The 27,809-nt window shown below is 36.5% G+C and overlaps 1 protein-coding gene across 1 annotated transcript in view; it reads left to right on the plus strand.

Annotated features, from left to right (window-relative positions):
• LOC129988637 (low-density lipoprotein receptor-related protein 2-like) overlaps positions 1–27,809 on the plus strand; it is a 43,688-nt gene that overhangs the window by 12,713 nt on the left and 3,166 nt on the right. The window contains exons 8-29 of the mRNA XM_056096906.1: positions 65–283; positions 362–533; positions 2,902–3,106; positions 5,760–5,955; positions 6,861–6,980; positions 7,053–7,269; positions 8,357–8,542; positions 11,133–11,327; positions 11,984–12,198; positions 12,276–12,395; positions 12,473–12,589; positions 13,584–13,703; positions 13,802–14,041; positions 15,340–15,459; positions 16,387–16,509; positions 17,770–17,928; positions 18,595–19,112; positions 20,581–20,801; positions 22,422–22,631; positions 24,173–24,369; positions 25,501–25,717; positions 25,804–25,953. Of these exons, the coding sequence (XP_055952881.1) occupies positions 65–283; positions 362–533; positions 2,902–3,106; positions 5,760–5,955; positions 6,861–6,980; positions 7,053–7,269; positions 8,357–8,542; positions 11,133–11,327; positions 11,984–12,198; positions 12,276–12,395; positions 12,473–12,589; positions 13,584–13,703; positions 13,802–14,041; positions 15,340–15,459; positions 16,387–16,509; positions 17,770–17,928; positions 18,595–19,112; positions 20,581–20,801; positions 22,422–22,631; positions 24,173–24,369; positions 25,501–25,717; positions 25,804–25,953 (4,237 nt within the window). The remainder of the gene's footprint in view (positions 1–64; positions 284–361; positions 534–2,901; positions 3,107–5,759; positions 5,956–6,860; positions 6,981–7,052; positions 7,270–8,356; positions 8,543–11,132; positions 11,328–11,983; positions 12,199–12,275; positions 12,396–12,472; positions 12,590–13,583; positions 13,704–13,801; positions 14,042–15,339; positions 15,460–16,386; positions 16,510–17,769; positions 17,929–18,594; positions 19,113–20,580; positions 20,802–22,421; positions 22,632–24,172; positions 24,370–25,500; positions 25,718–25,803; positions 25,954–27,809) is intronic.

Genomic DNA, 27,809 nt, shown 5'->3' on the forward strand with positions numbered 1-27,809 from the left:
AAGTGTTTAAATATCTTCCCAACAATCTACGGTTCAATTCAAACTTTTATGAACTATTTTTAAGGACCTGAACCTGTGTTGGTATTCTCCAATCTACACGAAATTCGAGCCATGTTCTTGAGAACGAGGCGTTATTTTCCTGTTCACAGTGCGTTAGCCAAAGCGGCATCTGTCGACGTGGATCCACTAGAATCCAGAGTTTATTGGGTAGAAATATCGAACAAATCTTCGGTCTATTCTTCGAAACTAGATGGTAGTAGCTTCTCGACTGTTCTGACCAACGGTAAGCAATAATAAAATTTCACCGAAACTTCAAGTTGCCAACATAGCTCCAGCTGTAACTTTTGAATCTTTCTTAAAGGCCTCATGGTTCCTGAAGGAATAGCTGTTGATTACGTGGCCAGAAATCTGTACTTCACGGATTCCGGGTTGAAACAGATCTTGGCATGCAAGATAGATGGATCGATGTGTCACGTTCTACATAGCACAAATATCGGCCGACCGCGGGCGATAGCAGTAGATCCGCCTGAAGGGTAAGCTTCTTGCTAATTATAACTTAAGGTTTACTTTTTAAACTTGACAAAAAAGACAAGACTCGGTTATGCCTACATAAATTCTGTCCCATTTTAGCCCATCTGTTCTATATGGCACCCGAAACTATGGGTGCTAAAAATGTACGAACTTGAAATGACTAAATTTTTACTTAAATGGTTTTAAAAACTTTTTTGTGACAAAAGAACAATTTCTATTTGTAACTGGTAAACAGGCAATGCGACTTTGCTGTCTTCTCATTCGCAGAGAGAGTAAAAAGTTAAAATTGATTGGTAGTTGATTATAAAGTAATTACTTTGAGTTGAGATTTTGACATTTGTTGGGCCAAGTTCATAAAGTCTCCTCATTTACAGGTTTCAAAAGAACTTGTTATCAATGTCTGTGAATGACAAATTGAAATGAAGCTTCCATAATGTGATACTTCAGTAAGCGGTAAAACTGCTAAAATTAAAGATACACTAAAGATTCCGAGTTCATTTCTTTATACCCGCTAGCAGCATCTTCTAAATTACTCGTTTGTTAGTAATTACTGTGTCAATCATATAATTGTATACTTCTAAATCGGTGATATAACATCGCCTTTTTCGCTCTTCTAAAACTTGATCTATCGCCTTGTATCTGGCATGCACTTTTAAAGCGACAAGACCAGCTTTGTCGGAACATCGGCTCAACTAACCTGTAAAATCTAGTTGCATACAAATGAAATAGATTGCAGTATTTTAGACATCAATGCAACTGATGCCGTTATGAATAACTTCTTAAATTTCTAAAATTCAAATTCGAAAGCCGTTGATTAAAAAAATTCCAAATTGCACTGCTTGCATTGTGCTACAGCATGAATGCCAGAATTCTTTGGAAAGAATGAAATATTGATAGTTATTTCTCCAGAAGTATTAGTTGAATAAAAATGGCGAAGAAGGAAAAGGTGCATCTTAAGAACCATTGCCAAATGCGCTTCCATAGGTGTGCAACTAATTGTAATCATATTAGATTGACTTTGTAATCATATTAGATCGTCCACATTGAATAACACTTGGTGAAAGTTGTGCCAATAAGTTAAAATGCATATAAAAGTACGAAACTTGGTGGGTGAAACTATGCAGAACAGTTTGACCAAAACTCCCATCGGTGCAGCTTTGCTGACATTTAATCTGTATCCCTTTAATTGTAAAATCTTGTAGAAATAAGAACGAGCTTTTTATTTGAAGCACAGATTACTATCCAATTCTCTTTAAATGGACTGGGATGCTTTCAATCAAAACCGAGGTCTGAAGAGTTTCTTGCTTCTAAAGTCTCGCAATCGAGACCATGAAACAACGGTTCGAGTAGAAGTGTAAGGAATTGCATTTGAAAGCAGTTTGCGGATAGAAATGCAAAATGAATTCAACGTTTTATTTTAAGGTATTAAGTTCCATTTATGCCTGCCTTTTAATGATATAAAATATCATTAAAAGGCAATCATTTTATAAGAATTGGTCTCGTGCCAGACTGAATTTCTTAGCAAGATATGGAACTTACACTGATCATGCACTTTCGTCTGTAGCTCGATTCCGTATACTGGAGTTCTCTACGATGGTAAGTTGCCCCTATGCTGTGACCCGGAACGACTCGAAATTTAGGCGATCATTGTGGAGGAGAGATGGACTCGGAATCTACTCGATTACCTAATGAATGCCATGAAATATCGATGTTCAGTTATTTGGAGAGACCTATGGCCTAGTGATAACTCATAAAATTCCAAGCAAAACAATCTGCTATGGAGAAGCAAAAGTTCAGTACAACCTTTGAACCCTATGGATATATTTGATGTATCGGAAAGTTCCGTATTTGTTTGAATTTTTTCCATTTTTTTTAAATTTTAGCTTATCTTAATATCGTTAAGTATATATTCTGAATAATAAGAAACGAATTTTTACGTAAAAGCTGCTTTCACATGTTAGAAAAATTTAATGAGTCAAATGCAGAATTCGTTTCAAATATATAGTCAAAGGGTTATACGAGAATATTTCGTAAGCAAAGTTTACTGGCATCCAATGCCTCCTAGATGAACTAAGGAATGCATTCAAATATGCATATTCTTAAAGTGGGTAACCCTTTAAATTTTTCGGCAATGTGTATCTAGAGATGGCAGTTATTCATCTTGAAATCGATGAAACTAAATGCATCTTAATTTAAATACGAACTCATTACAGAAACGATTTCTAATCTTGAATTGCCAATCATTTGGCTGTGAATCATTATGGAGCTATTTCAAGCCACAAACTGTAGCGTGCCCAGCACTCGTTGAAGAAGGCTTAAACAGATTAGCATCGCTAAAGCGTTCTGTACTGACTTAACCTTGTATCGCAGGTTACTGTACTGGAGTGACTGGGGAGAAAGCACATCTGGAATATATCGGAGTGGCATGGACGGCAGCCGGCGCATTGCCATGGTATCGAAGGACATCCAGTGGCCGAATGGTATCGCTATTGATCACACCTCCAACCGGCTCTACTGGTCAGATGCAAAGCTCCTGACAATCGAATACGTTACTCTAGATGGGAAAATTCGGAAGGTTAGTTTCTTTTCTTGCTCTGCGAGTTTTGCAACATGTTAATCTAAAATTCAGAATTGAATTCTTGTAAGATTCGAATGTAAAAAAAAATGAATCTAGCTCTAAATTTTTTTCACGAGATTAGGTAAAGCCAGTGAAACATTAAAAAGCTGTTCATGTAACCAACGCCAAACGCACAGACTACTTTCCACGTTCAAAAGGAAATTTTAGGAAAGGAATTTTTAATTACTTATAATGCACCTAGAAAGAAAAACAAATCATTAAGTTAATATATTTATCGATTCTCGTTAGTCGAATGAAATGTAACCTAAATGATAAACATTTCATACTATATTGTAATGCTGCAATCATAATCTTTACATACAAGTTATTGTGGATAGATCTAAGAAATGAACTAAAAACCTAAAATTTTGAAATGCAAGTAAATTGGGAGGAGAAATGTGTGCAAATATTCATTCGCAAATTGAAGAGAAATGAATGGATATAAACGCCTATCAATGAAACTGCCGCCTTATTGCATTGTTCATATTTGAATGCAATCATTTGGGCAAGATATTGAATTAATTTTTATAAAAACGAAATTGTAAAAAAAAATTCAAGTTAAATCTTTAAAGTTGTTTCTAATTTAAAACATTAGTTCCTACAATGGCTGAACATTTTTCGGAATGACAGATCTGACTTTTTTATTTTGATTAAGCATTTCTTCTGTTGGGTAACGTTTTTATGTCGAGTTCTCGCTTTTGTGAATGAGCTAATTAAGACCACTAATGTCAATCTAACATGCAACTTCCAAAAACGGTTTTTAACTTTAAATTGTATAAACCTTGAACTTAGTATAATGTTTCCATTTCATTGATTACAAGTGTTCCTAGCAGTATAGATTTAACTATAGAAAGTACCATTCCGGAATTTCATTAGAATTCAGTGTTTCCCCGTTTTTCTACTCGGGCGCACATTAACTAATCGTATAATCTTTATTTCTTAAACGAGCGTTATGTCTATTACATGGCGAGTGTACGGGGTTGGGAAGGAGGTCCCTGTTGCCGTATCCTTGATAGACTTGGTTTATTAATTGCAAAAAACATCAATCCTTTTCGAGTGTTAATGTAGTAGTAAAGAGACACTGCAATACTGCTAATACATGGCTAGGTTGTTATAGATTATAATTCTATAATCTTGAAATTCATCGATGTAGCTATAATATTGATATTCTGATTTTTCTTAAATTTACCCAGGCAGAATTGTGTTCCATTTTTATGAATATCAATTGAAATTTCTGCAAAACAAACCAGTTTTTAGGAACTCAGTCTCCTTGTTGACTAGGGGACAAACAAAAGTTTGATCGTATTTGCTAGTAGCCAAAATGGATTGTTCTTTATACTTAAATCAATTCTCAGAATTCTTAATGAAATTGTACAGAAGCATCGCTAAGTGATGAAAATTACTTCCAAGAAATGTTGGTTCTCATCCCAACGTAAAGTATTATTCCGATGTCGTATCCTTTCGAATTAAATGTTTAATGATGAAGAGGGTGAGAATTCAAAAAATCGTTAAAAGAAACGGTTATCTTCCAATGAACCAACAAAACCAATACACCTCCCCAGTTTGTTTTGAACCTGCATCAACCCCGCATCGGACGTTACTTAACAGTTAATTGCAGTTCTAAAATTTACTCGCGCAATTAAGTTGATGTTTGGAGAATGAGAAACTAGAAAGATCTGCATGGCCACAAACTGAACCAGTCATAACTGGTGCAAATAAACCCAAACCGGCATCTATTTCTCGTGTATATGGAATATTGATTGTTCAGAGTACTTCGGACCATGAAGATCTAGGTTGGTAATAAAGATGGTTATATCTGCAATTGCATCAAATGGCATATTAAGAATGAAAATAGTCTACACGAGCTAAATTCCGATCCAAAATGTCTTCAACTTGAGTAATATCTTCGAAAACTGTTTCGGAGATAAAAAATTTAATACTGAAATTGAACTAAATTTTATGGCACAAATATTGGCCAATTATAATCAGTTATAAACTTTAAATAACACTCGGTTAACCAATTTCGTACCACTTGTGTAGTGACACTGCCAACGGAAACGCTTCCGAATTTCCTTTACAATTGAATCCTCCAAGTTTTCAGCTTCGCTAATTTTGAATATTGAGAGGAAGGGCCATTTATTACCAGCATTTGAGGAATGGTTGTAACTACAGCCGAATTTCCATCGCTAGAACTGAAGTTTAGACTGCAGATGGCAATTGAAACATTTAGTGCAAGCAACATCAATCCCTAAAACAAGTTAAAATATTAAGGAAAATATTGACTTGCATATCTTTTTGAAAGCATTGTACTCGTGCATATTTCATGCCGACTTCTGCGGCTCATAATCTTTTCAGTCTGTTTTAATGATATTTAATTTAGACGAACCAAATCATCTGAACACAATTTCTCCTATATATCAATCTGTGGTAATTGTCTAGCACTCTTATTTTTCAAATAGCGAATAGTCTAGTTAATAAGTTGGTTCAGAGTTGTGAACCGAGCAATGCAATCATTCCTTATCCATCGCGCACAAATGTTCTATATTCTGTGGATTTTATTAATTTTTCCAATTCCCGGAATATATTTGTAATGTGCAGAATAAATTCTTAGGTAATTATAAAGAACGAAGTGTATCATCCCTACTCTCTTGCTGTGTTCGAGGATAACTTATATTGGTCTGATTGGACTACCTTCACTCTGGAATCCTCCAATAAATTTACTGGCCACAAGACTACAGTAATGGTGCGCGAGAATGGAAAGCATATTATGGGAGTTCACGTCTATCATCCTGTTTTAGCAAGACGGGGTAAGTGGATTTTCTTATCAATTTTATGTTCTAAATTAATATCTGTCGATCTTGCGCTGTAAATCTACTGCATTTCGCATGTATCATTGAAGGAGTTCAATCCGCTAAATTAGCAATACCCCACTTTTATTGAAGGCTCCTTGTCAGTTCATAGTCTTGTATCTGCAGATCAATGGTATCGTGACCGTTAATGCTGCGCTAATGGTTCTGAAAGATGCGGTATTCACAAACATCATAGAAATATACATCTTACTGCTTAGTGTTCTGGGGGGCATTCTGAACCTTCTATACAAAATTTGTATATAGAATATAATTGGACTCGTCCATATATTAGCCGGCATATGACATTCATCACTTTAAACTTTGAGCTGGCTTTCAAAATATTTTCATGCTGTGGTGCTGTAAATATTCTCACACTGTAGAATGTCTTGGGAATTTCCAGAACTGCAACTGAAGAAGGAAATGGCTTCCTGCAACCATTTCAGTTATCTCCATGAAAATCTCGTGATATTCAATACCCTAGTCCCTTTCTGTATTTTGAGAAACACTGCAAATATAGCTTATGAGCAAATATTTGCAGATTTTCAAATTAGCGTTCTCTGGAAGAGCATCCGTAAATGTTCCAATGATTTTGAGCATTATTTTCCAAATAAAATTTTTATGATCTGAATTTTGAAATTTTGTACATATCTTGCCTAGTGCGAAACTTCAGCTGCAGTTTTTTGCAGCAATAAAGTTGTATGCAATCGGAGATTGCCATCTTATAAAAGGAAACGCTATTTTTACTTCGCAAGTTCGGATTGCGCGATGGATCTCTAGACAACTCTTGTCCATTAATGCATAATGTATAGAAATTTTCTACATCTTTAAACTGATTTTATTGATGCTCTGAACTTTCTCTTCAGCAAACAATCCATGCTGGGGTAGTTCGTGCAGTCACATCTGCCTCATTGCTCCACTGAATAACTATCGCTGCGCTTGCCCGCCAGGCTTCTCACTCGGCAGAAATGGAAGGACTTGCAGTGGTAGGTACCGGCCGTTTACTATATGGAATGTTCTATTTCAAAACGATTAAATTCAACCTGTACTTGTTTCAGTTGACAGCAATTATCCCATGCTGCTGGTGAACGATGAAAGCAAGATTTATCACATTCGGCCGGAAGCGGCAGGAAGCACCGCCATCTCAGAGTTGCCGCTGAGCCATGTCGAGTTGATCGGAAGGCTTGCTTATGACTGGAAGACAAGAACTCTGTTCGTATCTGATATGAAGACTCCAGCCATCTATTCATTTAATATGACATCATTCAGCAGAAGGTAAATTTAGATTATGCATCAAAATTACGGTATGTGTATTTATTATCAACATTATGGTGTTTGTATGTGGATTTTTATGTTCTGAACGCAACGCAATATAACTGTAGACATTTTAATTTACATAAAATACGAAGCTTGAAAGATTTCTTCATTACCCGTAACTGAATTTAAATGACGCAACAATTATGTATAGAAAAGCAATTGCAGCAAACTTAAAATTTTAAATTAAAATTGAGAAACATTAGTTATTCTAGGTTTCAGTAAAAAACATTAAGCCATTGGTTTCGATTTGTTTATATAAATATCAAGTCGCTAGCTACTGATTTGAACAGCGTTTAAGGTTTTTGGCTTTTTATGTTAATACTAGGTCTCGCGGGGGGGGCACTTCGTAATGGATTAGAAGCTTCCGGCATAGTGGTTGGTTCTCGTCGCGCTTGAGAGTATACGATAAGATAGGGGTTGGATATCTCCCATCGATGACGGGGCGTACTTTCTTGAAGAGTTGTACAGTGGCCGGTGATGGCCCTTCGAACTCGAACCACAGTTCCCTCCAGTGTTGCTGTTGCTGCTGTCCGGTCACTCGGTTTTTCTTGCCTTCGGTCGGATTGGAGAAGACAATCAACGATTATGTTACTTCCAGGCGAAGACATAGATTCCAATTTGCACGATCTGAAAGAATGGATGCCCGCCCATAAAGAGAACTAGCTTCTAATTTAACGACAACCGTTATCGATATAAAAGTGTGCATGTCGCTGTCTGAAGAGCTAGTTTAGAAATTGTTGCCATCAACATATCAAGCTAACGTACAATTTATTTCTAACCACTTTAAGAATTTAGGTGATAATTCCTTTATTTTTAATGGTTGAATTTTCAGTTCAATCTGTATTAAATGGTATGAAGTTTTCAAGGTTCACTGAAGTCGGTGCTAATATGCCAATTTTCAAAGTGTCTAGTAATTAAATTTTGAAGTACATGGTTTTTATCGGTACTATTCACTTCCCTTAAAGGGAATCGAGATCCATGAGATTCTCCGTTTGTTACCAGCAACGTCCACTCGTTGGTTAATCTTGTGATTTTACATTTATAGGGAGCTCGTCCGGCACCATCTGGTGTCCCCTGAAGGTATGGCGTTTGATCCAATAAGCGGAAATCTTTACTGGGCTGATTCGAATAAAGGTACTGTGGAAGTCGTAACAACTACGGGTCTGAAGCGTTTGGTTATTGTTGCGAATCTGTCCAAACCGATGGATATCGCCCTTGTACTCGAAGTAGGGTAAGTACGTTAAAAGACTCTACTTGAAATTGCTAAAACTTTTCGCCTTCTTTAAATCGCTCACTAGATTGGAATATGCAATCATGGAAATAATGAAGTTCGAATTTTTCACTTAATAGATGAAGGTTAAGAATAACACTGGATATAACTATGCGTTTTGAGACTACATTTTTGAATGTAGGACATATAAATTGAATTTATATCTAATGAAAGTTTAAAATTTGGATGACGCTGCGGAGATCCAATGGTTCTTTTCTGTGCATGAATACTTGCGATGGTATCATCGAAAGAACAATGTCCAACTTCCGTTGTGAAGTTGATGTAAATTTAAGAAACATTTAGCATCTTCACAACCACGGAATAAGTACATCAAAATGAATGGTATAATTACTCCTTTGTGGAATCCTCTGTTGGAAAAACTCGGGTATTTTATTGGCTTCCGATTAACTCCGATTTCAGCTTACTAGATTAGCTTTTTATCCATATATCTGTCCGTCTAATGTAATGCAGAGCTGCGCACGTATCTTTTAAATCGTAGCTAGCTCGTATCCAATTTATTAGTCTAAATTAAATGTTAATGAATGATATTGGCTTGGTGATAGCTCAAATTTTGATGCCAAATCGCGAGTTTAAGGGTGTATTCAAACTATACTCCTTCGTATACGCAAAGGACGTCACATTCTGTGCACGATAAGTGCTTTCCAACTGGTATGATGTAGAATTCAAGTGAAGAGTGTAGGGTTATGTGACCAAAATTTCGTTTCTGCTTTCATATGGAGGACGGCAAGTTACGATCTGAAGTCATTTTTACAGTTTAAATATAAATCCAGCTGCTATTTTGTTGTACGATTCTTTACCGATTCGAGGATATTCTTGGCTATTATCAATATTTTATCTTTCACCTTGATAATGCTAAAAGGACGCTCAAGTTTGAATGCACAGTGAATTAGAGGTTGACGTATTGAATTTTATCCAATTCTCTTGAAGTTGGACATTACTGATCTACTCGAATGACTAAATTTTTATTCGAATTTATCGGTTCATGAATCTCGAAATTTGTTACCGATTTGTAAAATGGCTGTACGCATTCACTTACAAGCAGGAGAAACTGGATTTTAATTCTGGCTTGGCATCCATACTTATACATCTAAGACGGCATGACCCTATTCAAAAGCGGCGATTTTCAAGAGTCTCGTTTAAAGGAACGCCAGCTAATTGTTAGTGTTTGATTTGTACCCAAAATTTAATTTTTCGCATCCATGATTTCAGGGTCTCGTAATTCCCTTTTGCTCTCAGTTCTAGTCCAGCATAGTAACGATTCAATGTGTATATTAAGCATTAGGGAGTTTTAAGTCCAAGTATTAAATTGACCATTTATGATGCACCATTTCTTAATCTACTATATATCAAGTGAATCAAATTTTTGTTAGCAATTTGCAACCTTCACTCTAAAGTCGAATGAAATCTTTCTGCTACTTCTGAATTTTTAAAATTTTATATTGGTCACATTGAGTTTTTTTATTTAACTTGAAATGGCATAAAATGAGATTTTTATAATTAAACTATTTCTGTATATAACATTCTGAATTTGGTGCAAACTTCGCACGTACGAAGAGGAGCTTTTACAAAATGGATGAGAAATTTATCTACCAGAAACGCATTTTAATGTAAAAAATACTCGCTGGACTATTGTCTCTAGTGTCCATTTTTTTATATCGATCTCTTCAAGTCTAGTTTATTTCCCCCTTTTGTTTTGCCTCAGTGGAACTAATATTAATTTTAAATGTTCTTGAACGGGACACTTAATTGCATTAGTCTCTCCATACCTATTGTACTCGAGATTTTCATTCGACAATCTTCGTTAAATAGCGACGTCGCATCCTATCTACCTGGAAGCATCCCTATTTGAACAAGTTTTTACTTGTATCACATCTGCTCTCAATTGGATTTTTGAGTATGTATTCAGCTGTTAAATAAAATTGAAGGGAATAAGCATTAAGTCTCTCGTTTATTTAACGGGGAATTTATAATATCAAAGCTTCCAGGAAATTCCGTCTTCTTAAAAACCCAATGTCTGACTTGGATAATTTTTATGCTAACATTTTAGCATTTCTAATAATTGTAGAATTTGCCTTTTTTAGACTAATAGAATTTAAATTCTATAATTTCATCTTTCTGCAAATTTCGTTATTCTTGACACCCTTAATAGTGAAATTGCTTTCGGAAGTGTTACAATTTGGGCTGATTTAATAGTGTCTACATACGAAGTGGGAGGAGCGAGAAGTCCTGAACGATATGGAATGGGTATTTTTAAGGAAATAATATACAAAATTTACTTCCGAATTTATCTTCAAATAAAATCGTGGTTTTTTTTGTAGACTTAACGTGTATAAATCTCGGTTTTTGGAAAACTAAGTCACAATAACCAAGATGGATGAATGGGTGTATTGGAAAGGGTGTATGTCACTGTATTTTATTAATCTGCTTTGAAGTCGTGCTCCGGAAGCAAATACTCGGTATAAATGGCAAGTGCATCAGAGAGCTGAACATGAAATTTATTTATCCTGGAACACTAAACTTTTGTTTTTAGGAGAATGTTCGTACCTACTATCGGGAGATCTCCTTCGGTGTGGATGTTCGACATGGATGGAAAGAATGGCAAAGTTCTCAATGCTGCTGTGGGACTCCCAATAGCTCTCGCCGTGCACCCCTCGGCTGGTCTTCTCTATTGGGCAGATCCGAGGATGGGGACGATTTCATCTATAGATTACACCAATTCAAATAGGTAACTTGGATTGCATCTTTTCATATGTCAAATCATTAAAACATTTTCTGTGTGCGTGAGGGGAAAAATTGATTTTTCATTTTGTGCTCTGCAGGTCTTCCTTGCAGGAATATAATTGCGTCCATATGAAATTTAAGAATTGATTCTTTAGACTTGAAATCGATGAATCGTTATCTTTAGGACGTTCACTTCGATAGAAGTTTTGCTATATAATCATAAGGACTTGCAATTTTTAACTGAAAAGCATCTTGGAATCGATTTTGGAGACCCATTTCTATTGCTATTTTTCTAAATTTATATTGAATGTCCAATATGGCTTTCCTATGCTGTGACATATTGCAAAAACTTTTATTTTATAACCCTCAATTGTGGGGCAAAGGCCTAAAACTACATACTATTCCATAAGCACAACTAAAGTTCTTGTTGGAGCTCTTTTCCAATCCTCTGTTTACTCAATTTTAATCCTTATTTTTGTTTTTATCTTTAGGGATAGTCTGTCAAAGAACAAGTCTGAGTATTCCCTAAATTTCGATATTTCTACGATGACCTTAACATAGCCGGCTATGTTATGCCGGAGCCTTAAACACTTTTCTAATTTTTGAAACTTAATATCAAATTTCCTATTGAATGCTAAAAACCCCGATTCAATCTTTCAGTGAACCGAAGATTGTGAGGGAGAAGATCGGGAATGTCATGTCTATTGCCATTAACGATAAGTTCTTGTACTGGACGGATTCCAAGTATCACGTTCTTCACTTGGCAACTCACAACGAATCGCACTCCCATACCATAAGCTTGCCGGGAGTTAGAAGCGGATTAGTGTCCAGAAAGGTCATTTATGCCACATCGCCCAAGTCGAGGAGATCCTTTGGTATTCAATTTTTCTATTTCCGTGTATTGTGTTCATATTCCATGGGTTGAGTTTCACTAAATGTTCTCGTATGGCAGGTATGGATTGTGCGAATAACAACGGCGGTTGTAGTTTCCTGTGCCTCACTTCACCTGGCGGTCGTACATGTGCTTGCCCTTTCGGTGTGCAATTATCTCAAGATGGAAAATCGTGCTCAGGTAAAAATTTTCCGTTATTGCGGTGATTTTAAATTATATGCATAGCAATAACATAATAAGTCCTGCGTGATTTGCAGATAAACAATGCCCTTCAACTGAATTCCAATGTCCCCGCAGTGAAAAATGTATACCTAGAGACTATGTATGCGACGGAATCAAGGATTGCCCCGATGGTTCAGATGAGACATGCGAGGGTAAGTGTTAAAATACACTTGGTAGGTACTATTGGGTGAAAGAAAAGCAAACAAGTTAACTTTTATCAATACCAATACTTGGCTGATCGAAACTAACGTTCAAAAATGACTACTTTAACCTATCGCGTTTCTTCGAATGAACACTTCTGGTGTTGGAAACAATTCGTGTTAAGTCTTTTAACCTTTTCAGGGCCGCGATCACGTATGTGGTCACGCGATTCTCCTCTCGCAGCCAAAGTTATCCTATTTAAGACGCAGTTCTTCAGACTCCAGTGGGATTTTTCTCCTGAAAGAAATGCTTTCGGAACCATGATCTCGTATCTGGGATCACGGTTCTATAAGTAGATTCTTGAAGCCTGTGGGATTGGAAGAATGATTCTCCTTTCATCGGTCCTAAACGGGTTAAAGCTTAAATTGATAGATTTAATGAAGTTTGAGCAAAGCTCTCATCACTGTACATTTTCTATTGCTTTTATTAGAATAATGAGCCTAGAAACGGATTCCATTGTGTTCAAGCACAATAGAAGTTAACTTCAAGTTGGCTACAACGGTAGCTAAAGTGTGCATGGCAGCACTAGGATTTGAAATTAGCCTGAATCTGAAGACTGTCTTGGTTGGGAAAATATTAGCTTTTGCTTTAGGCGTTCCAAAAATTGTTTTGTTCGCGAAATCTAGTCTCTGCGGCTTGAATGAACTTCACGAGTTTTCAAATCGATGAAAATGAACTTGAATACTACGTAGTAAACTATAACCATTTTGAATGTTTTCAAACGAGAACATCTCGTAAACTTGACAAGTGAGGCTAAATGAAATTCACTTGATAATTGAAATTTTCGAAACCAAAGGTAATTCCTGTACTAGAAGATTTCCAGTTGTTACACTTTAATATCGACTGCATGGGATGAGAACTCGTATAATCAAATTCTTAATAAACCTGCTTACAAATGAAACTTCTATTCTGTTCTGCAGTTCGTGTAATTTCTGCTCCATTTAGGAACAATCCCAAAATGCCCCAATAATGACTTCGCATGTGCAAATGGTCGATGCATTTTGTCTTCATGGAAATGTGATGGAAGAGACGATTGTGGGGATAACTCGGACGAAAAAGGCTGCCGTAAGTAAAATGCTTGGTGATTTCCAAGCGATTCTCAAATAGTATTCTACATTTTGCATAAAGTTTCTTTATATTAATCTTGTCTGGTATTTTCATAGCGCCTCCCCAAAATTGTACTACAAAGCAGCTAGCTTGCCTTAACGGAGAGTGCATTCCAACTTTATGGAGATGTGACGGCGAGAATGATTGCAAAGACGGCAGCGATGAGATGGATTGCCATGCGACAACCTGCGATGCAGAGACGCAACTAAGATGCGATCATGGCCAGTGCATACCCATATCATGGGCTTGCGACGGTGCTCCTGACTGCATGGACAGCACCGATGAAAGGAATTGCAGTGCGTTTCCCGAAAATTTGTTTTTAAATAGATAAATACAATATTCTTGACGTTCGCTGGTGTTCTGTTAAATTTTAACAATTGCATAACACTCGACTTGTAACTAAACCTTCCATAGATTGCTTAATCAACGAGATATTCTAAGTCACTCGTGTTTCGAAAATTCTCATTGGGATTTGGCTTTTTACTCTAAAACGGTGAATTCTTTTTGCATGTTTGTGAAGTTCAATGAACATTTTAAGAATTTATAAACTATATTCCAATATATAATGCGCGCTGCAATAGATTCATAACGAAATCGAAGGCCCCTAGCTTGAAACTTCTGCGGCGTCAGCCATTTATTACACTGGTGACTATTAAATGCATCTGTAGTGCAAGAATTGAATTCATTGGAAAAAGAAACCGAATAGTGAAATTCATGCATTGCTTCGAGCATGCATTTGAGTAGATTGATTACGAATGAATACAAAACGGGAAGTCTATGAATTTTCATTTGCTGTGTAGAACCCTTTAACAGCTATTGAAGCACAATGTATGAATCACTTTTTTCCCCATTGATTTACCCAATTACGTACTAAATATGGACCGTAACTATCCGTATCTACGAGCTTTCGGCTATCTTATAGCTTTGAATACCTGCGACATGATTTGGAGCTGCCAATCTGACACTTGACGCGGTGACATTCTCCGTATCGGTTACAAATAACATTTCACCAAACAGTTGTAGAACAAATCGAATTTAAAGGCTTCTCACTTGATGACACGAGTAGTTGCTCTATAGAAGACTTTCTAACCTTAAATGGTAATAAACGGTTTCTAAAAGTCGCTCCGTAGCTTTCGAAATCGGCTCTTTGAATCCAACTGAACACGCATGGAAACAAAATTAATTTTAAATTGATTCATCAAGTTCCGAAGAGTTAAGCTATATTAATTTCAAAAGTTTCATCATTGCGTTGGTACTTGGCAATTGCAATGCTTGTAAAATGAGGAATCTAATTTTTAAATGAAGTTACTGAAATATTAATGTAGATACGACTTGTATGGGCAAACGAATCTAACTGGAATCGGTCGTCATGACTATCAAGGTTGACATTAACAGAACACATGCATTAGCATCGGGTGGCTGGCCGTCTGTTTATTCAGCCAAGGCTAGTCCGATCGAGTCCGAATTTTTGTCCACATTTCCATTTCTAGTAATCTCGATGATGGGAAATGTTTTTCTGGAGTACCGGTCATTACAGTGAGTTATGCTCTTTGCTAGTTTTGATTTTCATTTTAACCAAATTCTGACTTTTCAGCTACGAAGACATGCGGATCAGGAAAATTTGCTTGCAAAAACGGCATGTGCATCGACCAGGTTATGGTGTGCGACTCGAGGATGGACTGTGAAGATGGCTCGGACGAGATGAATTGCTCGCGTAAGTATCTACTAAAGACTACTTTGATCTTCTCTCGTCTATAATGGCTCGTTTAAAACTAGTATATTACTCGGATAAATTTGATCGGAACTAAATTTAAAGTAGAGAAATTTTAATTGACACTTAAACTGTAATTTTAAATAACTTGTACAAGCAAGAAGAACCTCTGAATCCCTGTTGCAAGCCTTGTTTTCCTTAAACAGTCCATTTGCATAATGGAATGTGTATTATCAAAGATGTCTTGTGATTGAAACACGGCAAGTTGAATTTTCTTTGTAATCGGGATTTCCTCAGTTGCATCCAGATTAGTACTTAAAATCCTACTGCTAGTCGGATGTTTAGAAACATTAATCGTTGACAATTATGATAATGGTGTTGAATGAAATTCCTCGACTCGCAAATTCGTGTTCATTTCAAAAAATGACGATAATGGAAACGTATCGTATTATAGTGGAGACGAAGATGGATTCATGGATGTAAGCAATCTCAATTTTAAGGCTACACCTATCGTGCCCGATAATAAACCGTTATTCCTAAACATCAGATGATCACGGTAATCGGATGAAATATCTCGAATCTTTCATTCAGCCTAGATATCAACTCGAATCGCATCCCTAATAAGCATCTATTCAATGAATTGAATCCTCTTCCAGAAAGATTAAAAACTTCGGGATTAACTTTCACCACTCCTTTGACATAGCTTGTTGCATGTATATTAAATACTTAAAACGTAATACGATTCTTATTCGAGCATTAGACCTTTATCGAAACTGCCTTTATCGAACTGCGAAACAAGGCGACTGCGAGGTTCTTAATTCAAAAGCTTTCAACGCTATATTCATCGCATTTTCCCATTTTTCTCTGAAGTTTACAACTTGATCAATTTAAGATATATCTGCACTAATGGATTTCTATTTCTTCTTCCAGAAGCAAATACTACTTGTAAAGCGGGACGTTTTGCTTGCGAAGATGGGATGACTTGTATTTACGCGCATGAAGTTTGTGACGGATACAAGGATTGCCTTCGTGGTGAAGACGAAGTGAATTGCAGTAAGTAGAAAACGTAAATGGTATAGACTTTATGCGAAATGGCTTTAACAAGATTTTGCGGTTCATAGGTTTTCTCAATTCATCTAAAATTCAGGACTTCAGGTCTTTCTCAAGTCCTGAATAAAATATATCGGGAAAATTCGAACTTCTTAAACCGAAATCGGTTTTTTTAAAACTGAGCAGCTTGATTGTCTTAATAGATTAAAAAAAGCCTTGTAAATCCAAAATTTCCAGAAATCTTGACACGGCTTTTTATTTGGTTTTGCTAACATTAACTTTTTGAGCTAGAAATCGGAAAGTCTCCCACTCCAGAGAAATTTGAAGCTGTTTTTTAAAGTTTGTTTTCTGAAAGGTCTTGTACAAATTTCTTTACTTGGAAGTAGTTTGATTGCACTTATAATACACTTTAAGAATAATTTCTTAAAAGAAAGTTGCTTGGTTTCAAAGCTGGAATAGTCTACAGAACTTTTCTCTTGTGTGTAGAAATGGTGGAATATCGTGCTGTGCATGACGTCTGATCTTAACATCTCAAATGAAGCAAATCGTTCTCCCTGCAGATGGAATTAATATTGAGCATGCGTATGGTATCGTTCCAATATAAATTGATCGCTTAATTTGTACATTCTATTTCGGATCTGGGCTCCAAGAAGCCTTCCTCTGAACACATCGCAGTCTTCTGATAGTACAGAAGTTTCGGCATTCATAAATAACCCCCCTGCCTAAACTATCGGAGTACGACTTTTCAGCTTGTTGCGATATCGACTATTTTTATGAAAGTAGTAAGTATAGGAACATCATTCTCGGAATAATATCCAAATTTTCCAGTAGCAAGAACAGTTTGGAATTCTTAAGTACTCGCAAATTTCCCATATTAAATGGTTTAACATTTCAGTTATTGCGCCTTAGAATCCAACAGCTGCTTTTGAATAGCTTAATTCTCTAGCAGAACATGCACATCTATCTTCAGACATTGACTAGCGTACTAGGACTTGACTCGGCCTCTTTGTCAAACTCGCTCACTCTCCAGCAGAATTTTGAGGCGAAGGAAAATCTCAATTCGAAAGTGAATTTCAATAGTTATAAATTTTCAAATGAATGTATCCTTCAATTTGATTGTAATTGAACTTCCGGAACAAAACAATCGAGCACAACGGCACTGAAACTTGATTTAATGGCCGATATTTTCATACTTCCGTTAAAGATACATACGGAAACTTCTTGAGCGAATATAAGATTATAATTCAACGTTTAAATTTCTAGCGAATGCTTCAGTGGAATGCACATCCGAAGAATACTTCTGCACCAACACCTCAAAGTGCATCTCCAGGCGGTGGATCTGCGACGGGGATGATGACTGTGGTGACGGATCAGATGAGCCCTCGGACTGCATTGATATAATAGAACCTGCACTCCCATCGGGTAAGCAGCTGCAATGCAACTTTTTGAGATATATTAAACCATATCGCAGCTGTTCGACTGAACTAACACTCGCCTTTCCTACTTTCTAGTCATTAGGAGTGTTTAAAACTAATACAATAGGTGGGGTAAGAAAAGGGATTTAATATTTCTTAAACAATTCTGACGCTCTCAGTGGCATGAATAGATGTTAAAACTCCAGGTATCCGGCAATTCATTCAGTAGTTGATCATAGTAAATTGCAATCTTTCTGGCATCTACTGTCTTTCCCTAGGGTTGGATTGCAAATCAACGTCTAAGTTTTTAAAGAGTAGATACACCTAAAATTAAAGATACCCATATATTGCCTAAAATTTTTACAGTACTAAGTAAAATTACCCATGAATGACTCGTTTACATTGCTTCTTTATATAGAAAACATGCGGGTTTCTAGAATCTGGATAGTGTAGTTTTTAAAATCGTAGTTGAGACGAGATTTTTCAAACTTAATTCGACTTTATTAAATTTAGATATCTCCCCATTCCTCCTACGTTTATCCTTGAACGGACTTCAGATTGGAACATTAAGCCAATCTCAACCTTCTCTTCCTTTCCTAAACTTATCTTTATTCTAATTGTGTGTAGTCGGTACAAGTGAAACATGCCATTAACTATTGGTATTAATTTTTAGTTTGCGATGCCTACAGCTGCCCCGTGACTGGAGAATGCATCTCCTGGTCTCAAGTGTGCAATAACGAACACGATTGTGCGGACCTGATGGACGAAGGGCCACTTTGTGTGCAATCTTGCACTCGAAACAACGGAGGTTGTGCTCACAGGTGCCAACGCACGCCCCAAGGCTCCAAATGCTCTTGTTTTGATGGATACGTTCTTTCAAACGACGGTTTAGCCTGCGAAGATGCCGACGAGTGCAGCATTCCTGGAAGATGCAGCCACTTCTGCAACAACACCAAGGGTGGCTTCAAGTGTTCTTGTGCAGAAGGGTACATCCTCGAATATGATCACAGGCGATGCAAGGCTGCCAGCGGCACTGCATACCTGACTTTCATGCTGCCAGATGAAATCAGAGGAATGAATCTCAACTGGCCGTATACAATACAATCTCGAAGGCTTGCCGAGGCTGCAGATATGCGAGGCATGGACTGGGACTCAAAGGTTGAAACTTTTTACTGGACTGATTGGGAAAAAGTAAGATCTTTGTTATTGCTTTATTTATTTTTACATTTGTCGAAAACATTTTATGACACGAGGGCGAGAAGATCCAGAGGTCAATGCAATTTAAATAAAATTGCAAACCAATGAAGATGCCAAGTTTGAGCAGAAAGGATGCTATGAAATTTTTTGTTAAAAAAAAAAAACTCGCTATTGCCATAGTTTGTAAAGGAACTCGACAACAAAAATCGCATGATGCTTGGCAGAAATCTAGTTCTTTATTTCAAAATTGACCTTAAAAGATAACTCGTTTGAAATCTGAATCGTCCTATAAAAGATTTAGTAGTAACGGTTTATTCTACATAATAAACAACTTCCAGTTCTCGGTTTTCAGCTGGTTTATATCGGCATCTATAATTTCTGTAAATAAAGACTCCGCGTTTTTTTTTTCAAATAGTCATCTTTTCACTTTATTCACAGGGTGCTCGGCTTTTTAAAGAGCTGAAATTCAATTTGTATTTAGGATGACTTCCAGAATCTGAGGATGAAGATAATGATGGTAGGTGGGATTTACTGTACTTTCGAATCGCGTAGATCAAGTGAGCTTCTTTGGAATATGAGAAATTTTATCGCATGAACTTCGTCGCATTCATGCGATATGGATAGTTGAGATCCCACTTGGAAGAGTGCGATGACATTTTCAGAACGGCGATCAAAATTGAGTTTTATACCAAAATGGGCTTGTGTAAGGGAACCAGGAGGGTTATTATAATATGAAATCGAATCGAGAATACAAATGTCAAGATTATTCTGGGGAACATGCTACCTATTCGGATTATCCTTTTCTTAAGTACTTGAAGATTAAGAAGGGTGAGCGTGCAATATGTTATACTGAAGATGACTCGAATATTAAAGATTTTAATCTAGAAACGAAACTTTTTTAATCATTGGTTGCTTCGTCTTGGTTATTTCATTCGCTTACGAGTGTCGTTTACTTTTCCTTTAAGAAATGGAATTGTCGTAATACTCAACGCCTATGCAGTGGCAACTTCAAAATCTGTTTAGTGAAGGTGAATCTTGCACGGTAGGGTCGGGAAACTACCGGTTTCGGATGATAGTTTGTGGACACTTTGATTTCAAATGGGGGGGGGGACGAATCTTTAGTATTACAACAATACTAGTCCATTAAGATTAATCGATAACGGTTTCAATAGCATCGTATCGCATGCAAATCCGGATAACAGGAAGCAAACTTTCATGGTTAATTTTCGCTAACTACAGAAAATTGCTCACAAATCACGATTAATACTAAAGTATAATAAATTGCCTTCCTCTATAAATATGCAGTCTTGTTTTTGTTCTATTCTTTGCTATAATTACCTTGTGTTTTTTTAAATGCACCTACGTTGAAATGGAACCTTGGAGAGTTGTCATTTTATTCCCTTCAGATCCTAGTGCCGATGGAATATCTTTAAAACAAGAGTCTAATCGTCTTATTTTTCAGAAAACAATTAATTGGTTGAAAAACGACACCCATTATGGCGTGCTTGTGCACACTCTAGTGAGACCGCACTATCTCAGACGAGATTGGATCACCGAGAATATCTACTACACGGACGATGAAGGAAGCATTGTATGTTGCACTGGGGAGGGAAAGTACTGCGCTACAGTTATCAGAAAGGCAGCACCTCACATTAACAGCTTTGATATAGCTCCTCTGGAAAGGTGAGAGCAAACTGGTTTTATAAATACTCTTTATGCTTAAGGAAATAACTTTTTATCGGTCGCTCGTATTCAACATGCATAGATTAAAAATGCAATTGCGTCTTTTTGTATACATTAACGACACTAAATTCCAGAAAAGTAAATTTGCCACTTTTGAACTGTGTTATGCCTTTAAGGTGTACGAAATTGCATAGTGTTTTCTCAACATATTCAGGGGTCCCAGAGCTGTCACGTATAAAAAAAACAAACCCAACGCAAATTTGGCATGCATGCATCGATATAGACTCGACATGCGATGCTGATAAAAATGTTCCACTTCAATGAATGTTTTAATTTTAAAGATATTTAAAATGAACGCCTTTTTAAGAAATGTATACGATTGTGTCGAGTCGTCAGTGAGGCTGTTGCTAGTTTCTCGCAGATGCCGTATATGTATATAGTCGACTGTATGTACAAATTTTACACTTTTTCAATAGTGCACTATGTTTTATCTCGCCATCTGGAAACTTCTAAACTTATTGCTGCAATTTGTCTTTTCTAGATGTCAATTCCATAAGCTAAGAGCATTTTCAAGCCAATTTATATTCGCTTGATAAATCTTAAAGAATTTATGCCGGTCACTTAAACGGAAACTGAATATTGCGATTTATAAGGAATAGCGTACGTAGCCAAGTATCGTCAAAGGTGGCCGCGCTGCAAAATGTTATGAAATGAAAATGTTATAAGGAAACTTGTCAATTGATTTGAAACTTAAAATTCTATAAACAGCGGAACACTTCCAAATACCAAACCAGTGGTGTCGTTTGATTCACGTAGAATCTGTCGAAAAACGCAAAATTGAATGGGTTGCCTAAAGCCTTTCCCCTCGAATGAATTCCGAGAATTTTGGGATTAAAACGCGAATATAGAACGATTGGCTCAATCTCTCTGGCAATTTGAGAAACGACTTAAGTGCACTAGCTCTTGCGTATTCATTTAGACAAAAGGTCTGAACTTCGTAGAAGTCTTGTATTTTAAAATGGCATTCTTCTCGGGGACTTCATGGTAATCAAAATTTCTTCGCTTTCTGGTACTTACTGACAGCGTGGAGGCAAATCCGTGCAGTAATTGTTAGAGGCACACGATTTTAAAGAATTTAAAAATAAACCTAGTTGCATGGAACTTATTATAAAAATGGAAACGAGTTAATTTCGATTATTTAAAACATTAAGGACTTATTGAAATGTTTTTCTTTACGTAAAGGATGGGCGTATATGCCACTTCAAAGCTTTCATTAGTACAAAACGTAAAATGTTTTACTAATGAACAAATTCGTTTATAATTAAACTAAACTTACGAGTTCTACAAATAAAAACCCCTACTTACAGAATTTCCCAGTGATGCATAGCATGATCAGCTGAATGAAAAACCTGTAAAATATTAAACTGAGTAACTTTAACTTCTCGAGGCCGATTAAATATTCTATGCATAAAAAGTATAGTAAAAGGTTGGGCAGTTTTAAACCCCATAACTTTAGATTTGTACTGTTTTCTGAAACGTGTTCCTTCGAATTAGTTAACTTTGAAATATATTTACATCGTATCTTATACCATCGCTTTCATTTGTGTATCCTTCCCACAGCCTGATGTTCTGGACTGTCTGGGAACTGAGCCCCGAGAGTTCTGGCCTTCTGGAAAGAGCAGAGATGGACGGATCCAACCGAAAAATAATTGTCTCGTCAAACATTATGTGGCCATCGGCTGTCACGGTTGATCACATCTTGAAGATGGTTTACTGGACAGATGCAAAACGCCATGTGCTGGAGTGCGCAGACTTCAACGGTTTGAAAAGGTAACCCATTTTGTGCAGAGGGAGGGGAATCCGTACGACGTCAAGAAATCGCATGTTAAGAATCGAGGAATTCTATTCGATGAAATAATTATCCTGAGTTAACTCTAGGTAGATACCCAAATATGAAATAGTAGAGCCCTTTATGCCTCGCTGTCGTTTTTATAAAGTGAAAATCGCAATTAAAGCATCGAAATTCTTTCAAATACGATTAAACCTGCTCTCTTTGGAGATTTTAACTTCGTTCTGACTTTTCTCCAAGACTGGAGGAATTATCTTCTGGACTCGTTAAAAATAGTTTCCTCCTATTGTCCCGATTAAACTTGCCAATTGGTTGAGATGGGCATCCTTCGAATAATGGCGAGTTCAGGTAATAAGAATGAAGACTAATTTCTCTGTGGGGTCGAATTTGCAATTGTTCAGCTGAAGGTGGGTTGGTTGTAATGAAGGATTCCTCGAAGCATTTTCAAACACACCAAAAAAGGGAAAGATTGATTCAACATAGGTGTATCCTAGAATATTTAAATTCGAATGAATTGCCCCTGAATTGAATGTTTCCTCGTTTTAACCATTATGAAACTAATCTATACCCCTCTCTGCAGTGCACTTAAATGGAGACTGACCAGATTTGAAAAGCTCATTAATACCATCTTAATCGTTCAGTATATAACTACGCTACGATGCTTCTTTTAATTACAGCCAGTCGCTCCATAACCGAGTTAGACCATATAATTGAGATTATTGTGATTTGCTGTTATGATGATTAACTATCCAGCTTTTGTTAAGGGAAAAGGGGTAAAGCTGGATGCTAGATGTTTATTTCGGAAAATACAGTACACAATCTTGTATATTCCTCTAAATTCTGACATTTATTTTTCAAAATTTAACTAATCAAACTAAACTAAATCCAACTTTTATCGCCTAAGATCCTCAAGACTTGGACAATGAATAGAACTGATATTCCATCTGGTTCTCTTAATCCAAATATTTTGAAACTATTTTATGATAAAATGTTTGATAGATTCTTTCCTTTCCTTCAAAATTGGTGAGTTAGGGCTTAAATTTGTCAACACAAAATAGCCTGTATATACAGAGAAAGATGCAAACTCAAATTTCTTGAGCTATGCTTCTGATATTGAAAGAGTTTTCGGAAAATCGTAAAACTATTCAAATAAAATGTTTAGGCTACAGAACGATGTGCACATCGAATACTTATTTAAGAAATTTAATATTTGCATCGTTAAAAATATTCCTTTCCAAGTCTTGAACATGCTAGTTTGGAATAGCAGAAATATCTGAAATATTTGGCTCAAATATTCTCCAAACTAAGTTAGTAAGACGACTTATTTTCTCTGAAGTTCATGCCTATTTTTTCATGGAAACTTCAAGCCTGGATATGTTAAAGGTGTGCAGAATAACTGCAGTTGAATCGATGATAGTCAATCCATCGCAATAATTCTCAATGTACAAGGGGAAAATGTAGTTGCATATTAGCAAGTTCGGTTTTCATAACTGCTTACAAACTTCTATAATTTATTTTTCAGGAGAGTAGTTGTCTTCAAAGGCTTAAGCCATCCCTTCAGTATGACAATGTTCGAGGACTACCTGTACTTGTCGGATTGGGCCACGAGCAACTTGATGCGCTGCGAGAAATATAACGGCAAGAACTGCACCAAAGTATATCACGGAAGTGTTAAGGCAGAAGTCTTGCTGGTGGAACACAATGCGACTCAACCTCGAGGTAACTTTCTGCTTCATGGATATATGAAAGTATCGGTTATACTATTACAATAATTCTTTCGGGAAATGGGCGTCAAATATGCAGAGGGAATTTAAAGATTTTGAAAACGAATGCACTTAATTGATCTTCATCAGACTTCCTTAAGTGAAGATTTTCATTGCCTATTTTACTGAATGCATTTCGAGACGTGTGCTTTCAAATCTGCAAATAGACGTAGCATAGTTTCAACTGGTTTGTTGGATATCGAATGGTCATACAAGTTGAGATAAAGTAGTTTCTCTTCAAATAGTAATGATTCGATTGTGTCCTATTCAATATTCGTTCAGCATATTTCGTACTTTTCAAACGTTAAGAAAATGATCCATTATAAAATGCAATTTCCGATATTAAGTCGTCTGATCTCATACGAAACGGCTATCGAATCGTCTCTTTTAAATGTGACATTTCATTGAGTAATAGTCTGTTTTAAAGTTGCCAATTAAATGATGCGTAGTAGAAAGTGACTTTTCAATTTGTCCACGATTTAAGTTGACATTAGGGTTTCTAATATTAAAATCGCAAGTTTATAATCCAAATTATAACAGTTTAAACTGTATCTAATTAAAACGTTCTGCTGGTCTGAAGCGCCAACAGCTTGCGAATTAATAGTAGGAATATATGCTTGCTACTTATAAATTGGATATCTGGCAAAATCTAGTAGGAAACAAACTAATTATACCCAATATCTGAAGCATTACCTTGCATTGTAGCAACAGAAATTAAGTTTCATGAACAAATAAACATGAATTGAATTTTCCTCAATTCAAAACATCTAATTCTCATTATAATACAAAAAAAGCTGGTTTATAAAAAAATGTTTCATCATTAAAAATGAGTTTCCATGTGTAATCCAAAAATTTCATTTGGGTAGGTATTGCCATGAGAAATCCCATAAATTTTAATTTTCTAAAGTAATAGTGGTTATAGTGTAATTTTGTTACACATGCTGATAAGCGAGGTATTGTCAGACAATTTAAAATTGGTTCTAAAACCATTGTTCGTTCTCGCAAGTTAATTTCAAATATCTTCCACAAGAAAATCTTAACGAATGTCGTAATGAAACTGTCTCATGTGAACTCCGTTCTGTCATAGGAACAAATCGTTGCGCCAGCAGTGGATGTCCTCATATTTGCCTACCAGCGAAGAGTAGTTTTGTCTGCAGATGCGACGATCACTTCCTGCCTGTACAGACCAGATGCGAACTGAACATGGCAGCTTTGTCCACAGAATCCACCAAGCGGCCATGCCCAAATGACTACTGCCTCGCGGGTGCCGAGTGCGTGGTTGCTCGAGGCCGGTATTTCTGCAAGTAAGTTGGAGTCGAGTGTCGTATTGAAAACTGGTGCGGTTTTATTCTAAACTGATTTTGATCCTTTGATTTTGAATTTCTTCCAGATGCCCTCCATCGTACATGGGGGATCGGTGCGATGTGGCAGTAGCCTACACGCAGAGCCCTTACGATAGCAGCTGGATTGTCGGCGTGGTTCTAGCTGTGCTTTTCGTTGGGCTAATTGTAGCCATCGCATTCTTCTGCAGAAAGAACAGGTAATTGTAATTAGTTAATACGGATGCAGAGCTAAATTTGAACGGAAACGCCAGTGCCTTGGGCAGGTTACTAGTCACAGAAGCCGCATCTTTCTAAAATCTCTTCTGTTCTGAAAAATATGAATTCTTCGCGTTTACCTTAATGCACTCCGCCATTTCATAAGTTTTCCGACATAAAACACTTTACAATGGAAATGTCTTGGAACAATTCATTGACTCGACTCGAATTCTTAAACGGAAATTAAGCTTTCTCAAAGATCGACTCGGTAGAATTCAAAAATCTGAAATGCCCTCCATTGCGCATTTGAGTTTTTATCAACTTCGCGCATTTTTTTGAGAAGTTGAAATTGTTTGGTTTTAAAACTCAATTTCCAGTACAAAACACTGGAACATAATCGTTTAGATCAGTTTGCATTTTTCGTCACTGTAATTTATACTCCACGACTCTTAATTCTTTCATGTTTTTAGGCTAATATTATAGGCTTTTAAAACCGAAATTCATATTTAAAGAAATTGAGCTAAAATTAGAAGCCTGCGATCGACCCGATTTGAGTTTCATTATGTTAAACGTATCAACTGTGATCTTCTGTAATTTGGAACGGAGCTTGGAAAAGGGAGTATTGGAAAGCAACTTTAGGCATGAAAAATGTTTAACTTATTATGGCAAAATTTCGTTTCATCGTTAACGTCGGGGTCGCCTTAACGTTGCATTCCGCGCACTTATTAATTTATAAACAAAACGATTTAAATATTCAGATATTAACTGCCTCATTTGATCCTAAAGCATTTGTTTTTGCGTATTGGTTTAGAACAATCAATGAAACTGAATTTATAATAGTGCTCGAATAGTATCGATGTAAAAGCAAATATAAGCACTATAAAATATCGCTATTTGTTTGAAGTTTCCATTTTTAGATTCAATATGGAAAACGTATACAGACCATCTTCCGCAATCCATATCGTCTGATGGCGGTTCAAAACGACAAGATCCGTCTCGAAATGGTCTTGTCTTGCTTTAAAATGGGACAATAGAATTAAACTAGCGAAATCCACAATCCAAGGTAGTGGATTGAATTGGAATGGAACTTAAATACAGATTATGTTACAGAAAGGTACACATTTATGATAGACGGTGCAAGATGTTAAAATTCTCGAATGAAATTCTATACGTTCTTAAACGTTTTAAGCTGCAATAAATGTAGGCACCGTCCTCTCGAAATGTAAAACTGTATCGTTTCCTGCGGAAGAAATATTGCACCAGATTTGATACAAACGAGTCGTCTCCACGCCAACTATTGAATCCTGTATTTTAAATGTAAAGCGGAATTATCAATGAAAAGTATCAAAATGGAAAATGTTCGATCCATCTTATTGTTTTGTTGCATCGTTTGCTTTTCGAATCGACCTCCAGTTTTACGCCCTGGTAAGAGGTGGGTAGGAGAGAAAGTTTAAGCATTGATTTCTCGTGTTGAGACTATTAAGGTGGGCGAGACTTTTTGGCTTGCGTTAACTAGTGAAGACCGATTAAATGAGTCGCGAATGCCATGATAGCTTAAGCCAAGAGAAAATCAAAAATGCAAAGCTAAATGATTTTAAATTTGAGCAAAATCTTTCGCTTCTCGATAAAAACATCTTAAAAGGAGGTTGCTGAAGAAAAAGGTTAGAACTTTTAGATTTTTTCGACAGTCTATTTTAGTCTGAAATACTTCGAAGTCTTCAGATTTTTTTTCTCGCTACTCTTTCGAAATATTAATCTTTGTAATGCCGAATTTAAAAACTTTTTTGTCAATTATAAAACCTGCACCCATTTTCCAATGGTCCAAACCACACACTACGCCTTTAGTGAACCGTTTTTA

This window comes from Argiope bruennichi, chromosome 10 (genome assembly GCF_947563725.1).
Source record: "Argiope bruennichi chromosome 10, qqArgBrue1.1, whole genome shotgun sequence".
Lineage (NCBI taxonomy): Eukaryota > Metazoa > Arthropoda > Arachnida > Araneae > Araneidae > Argiope > Argiope bruennichi.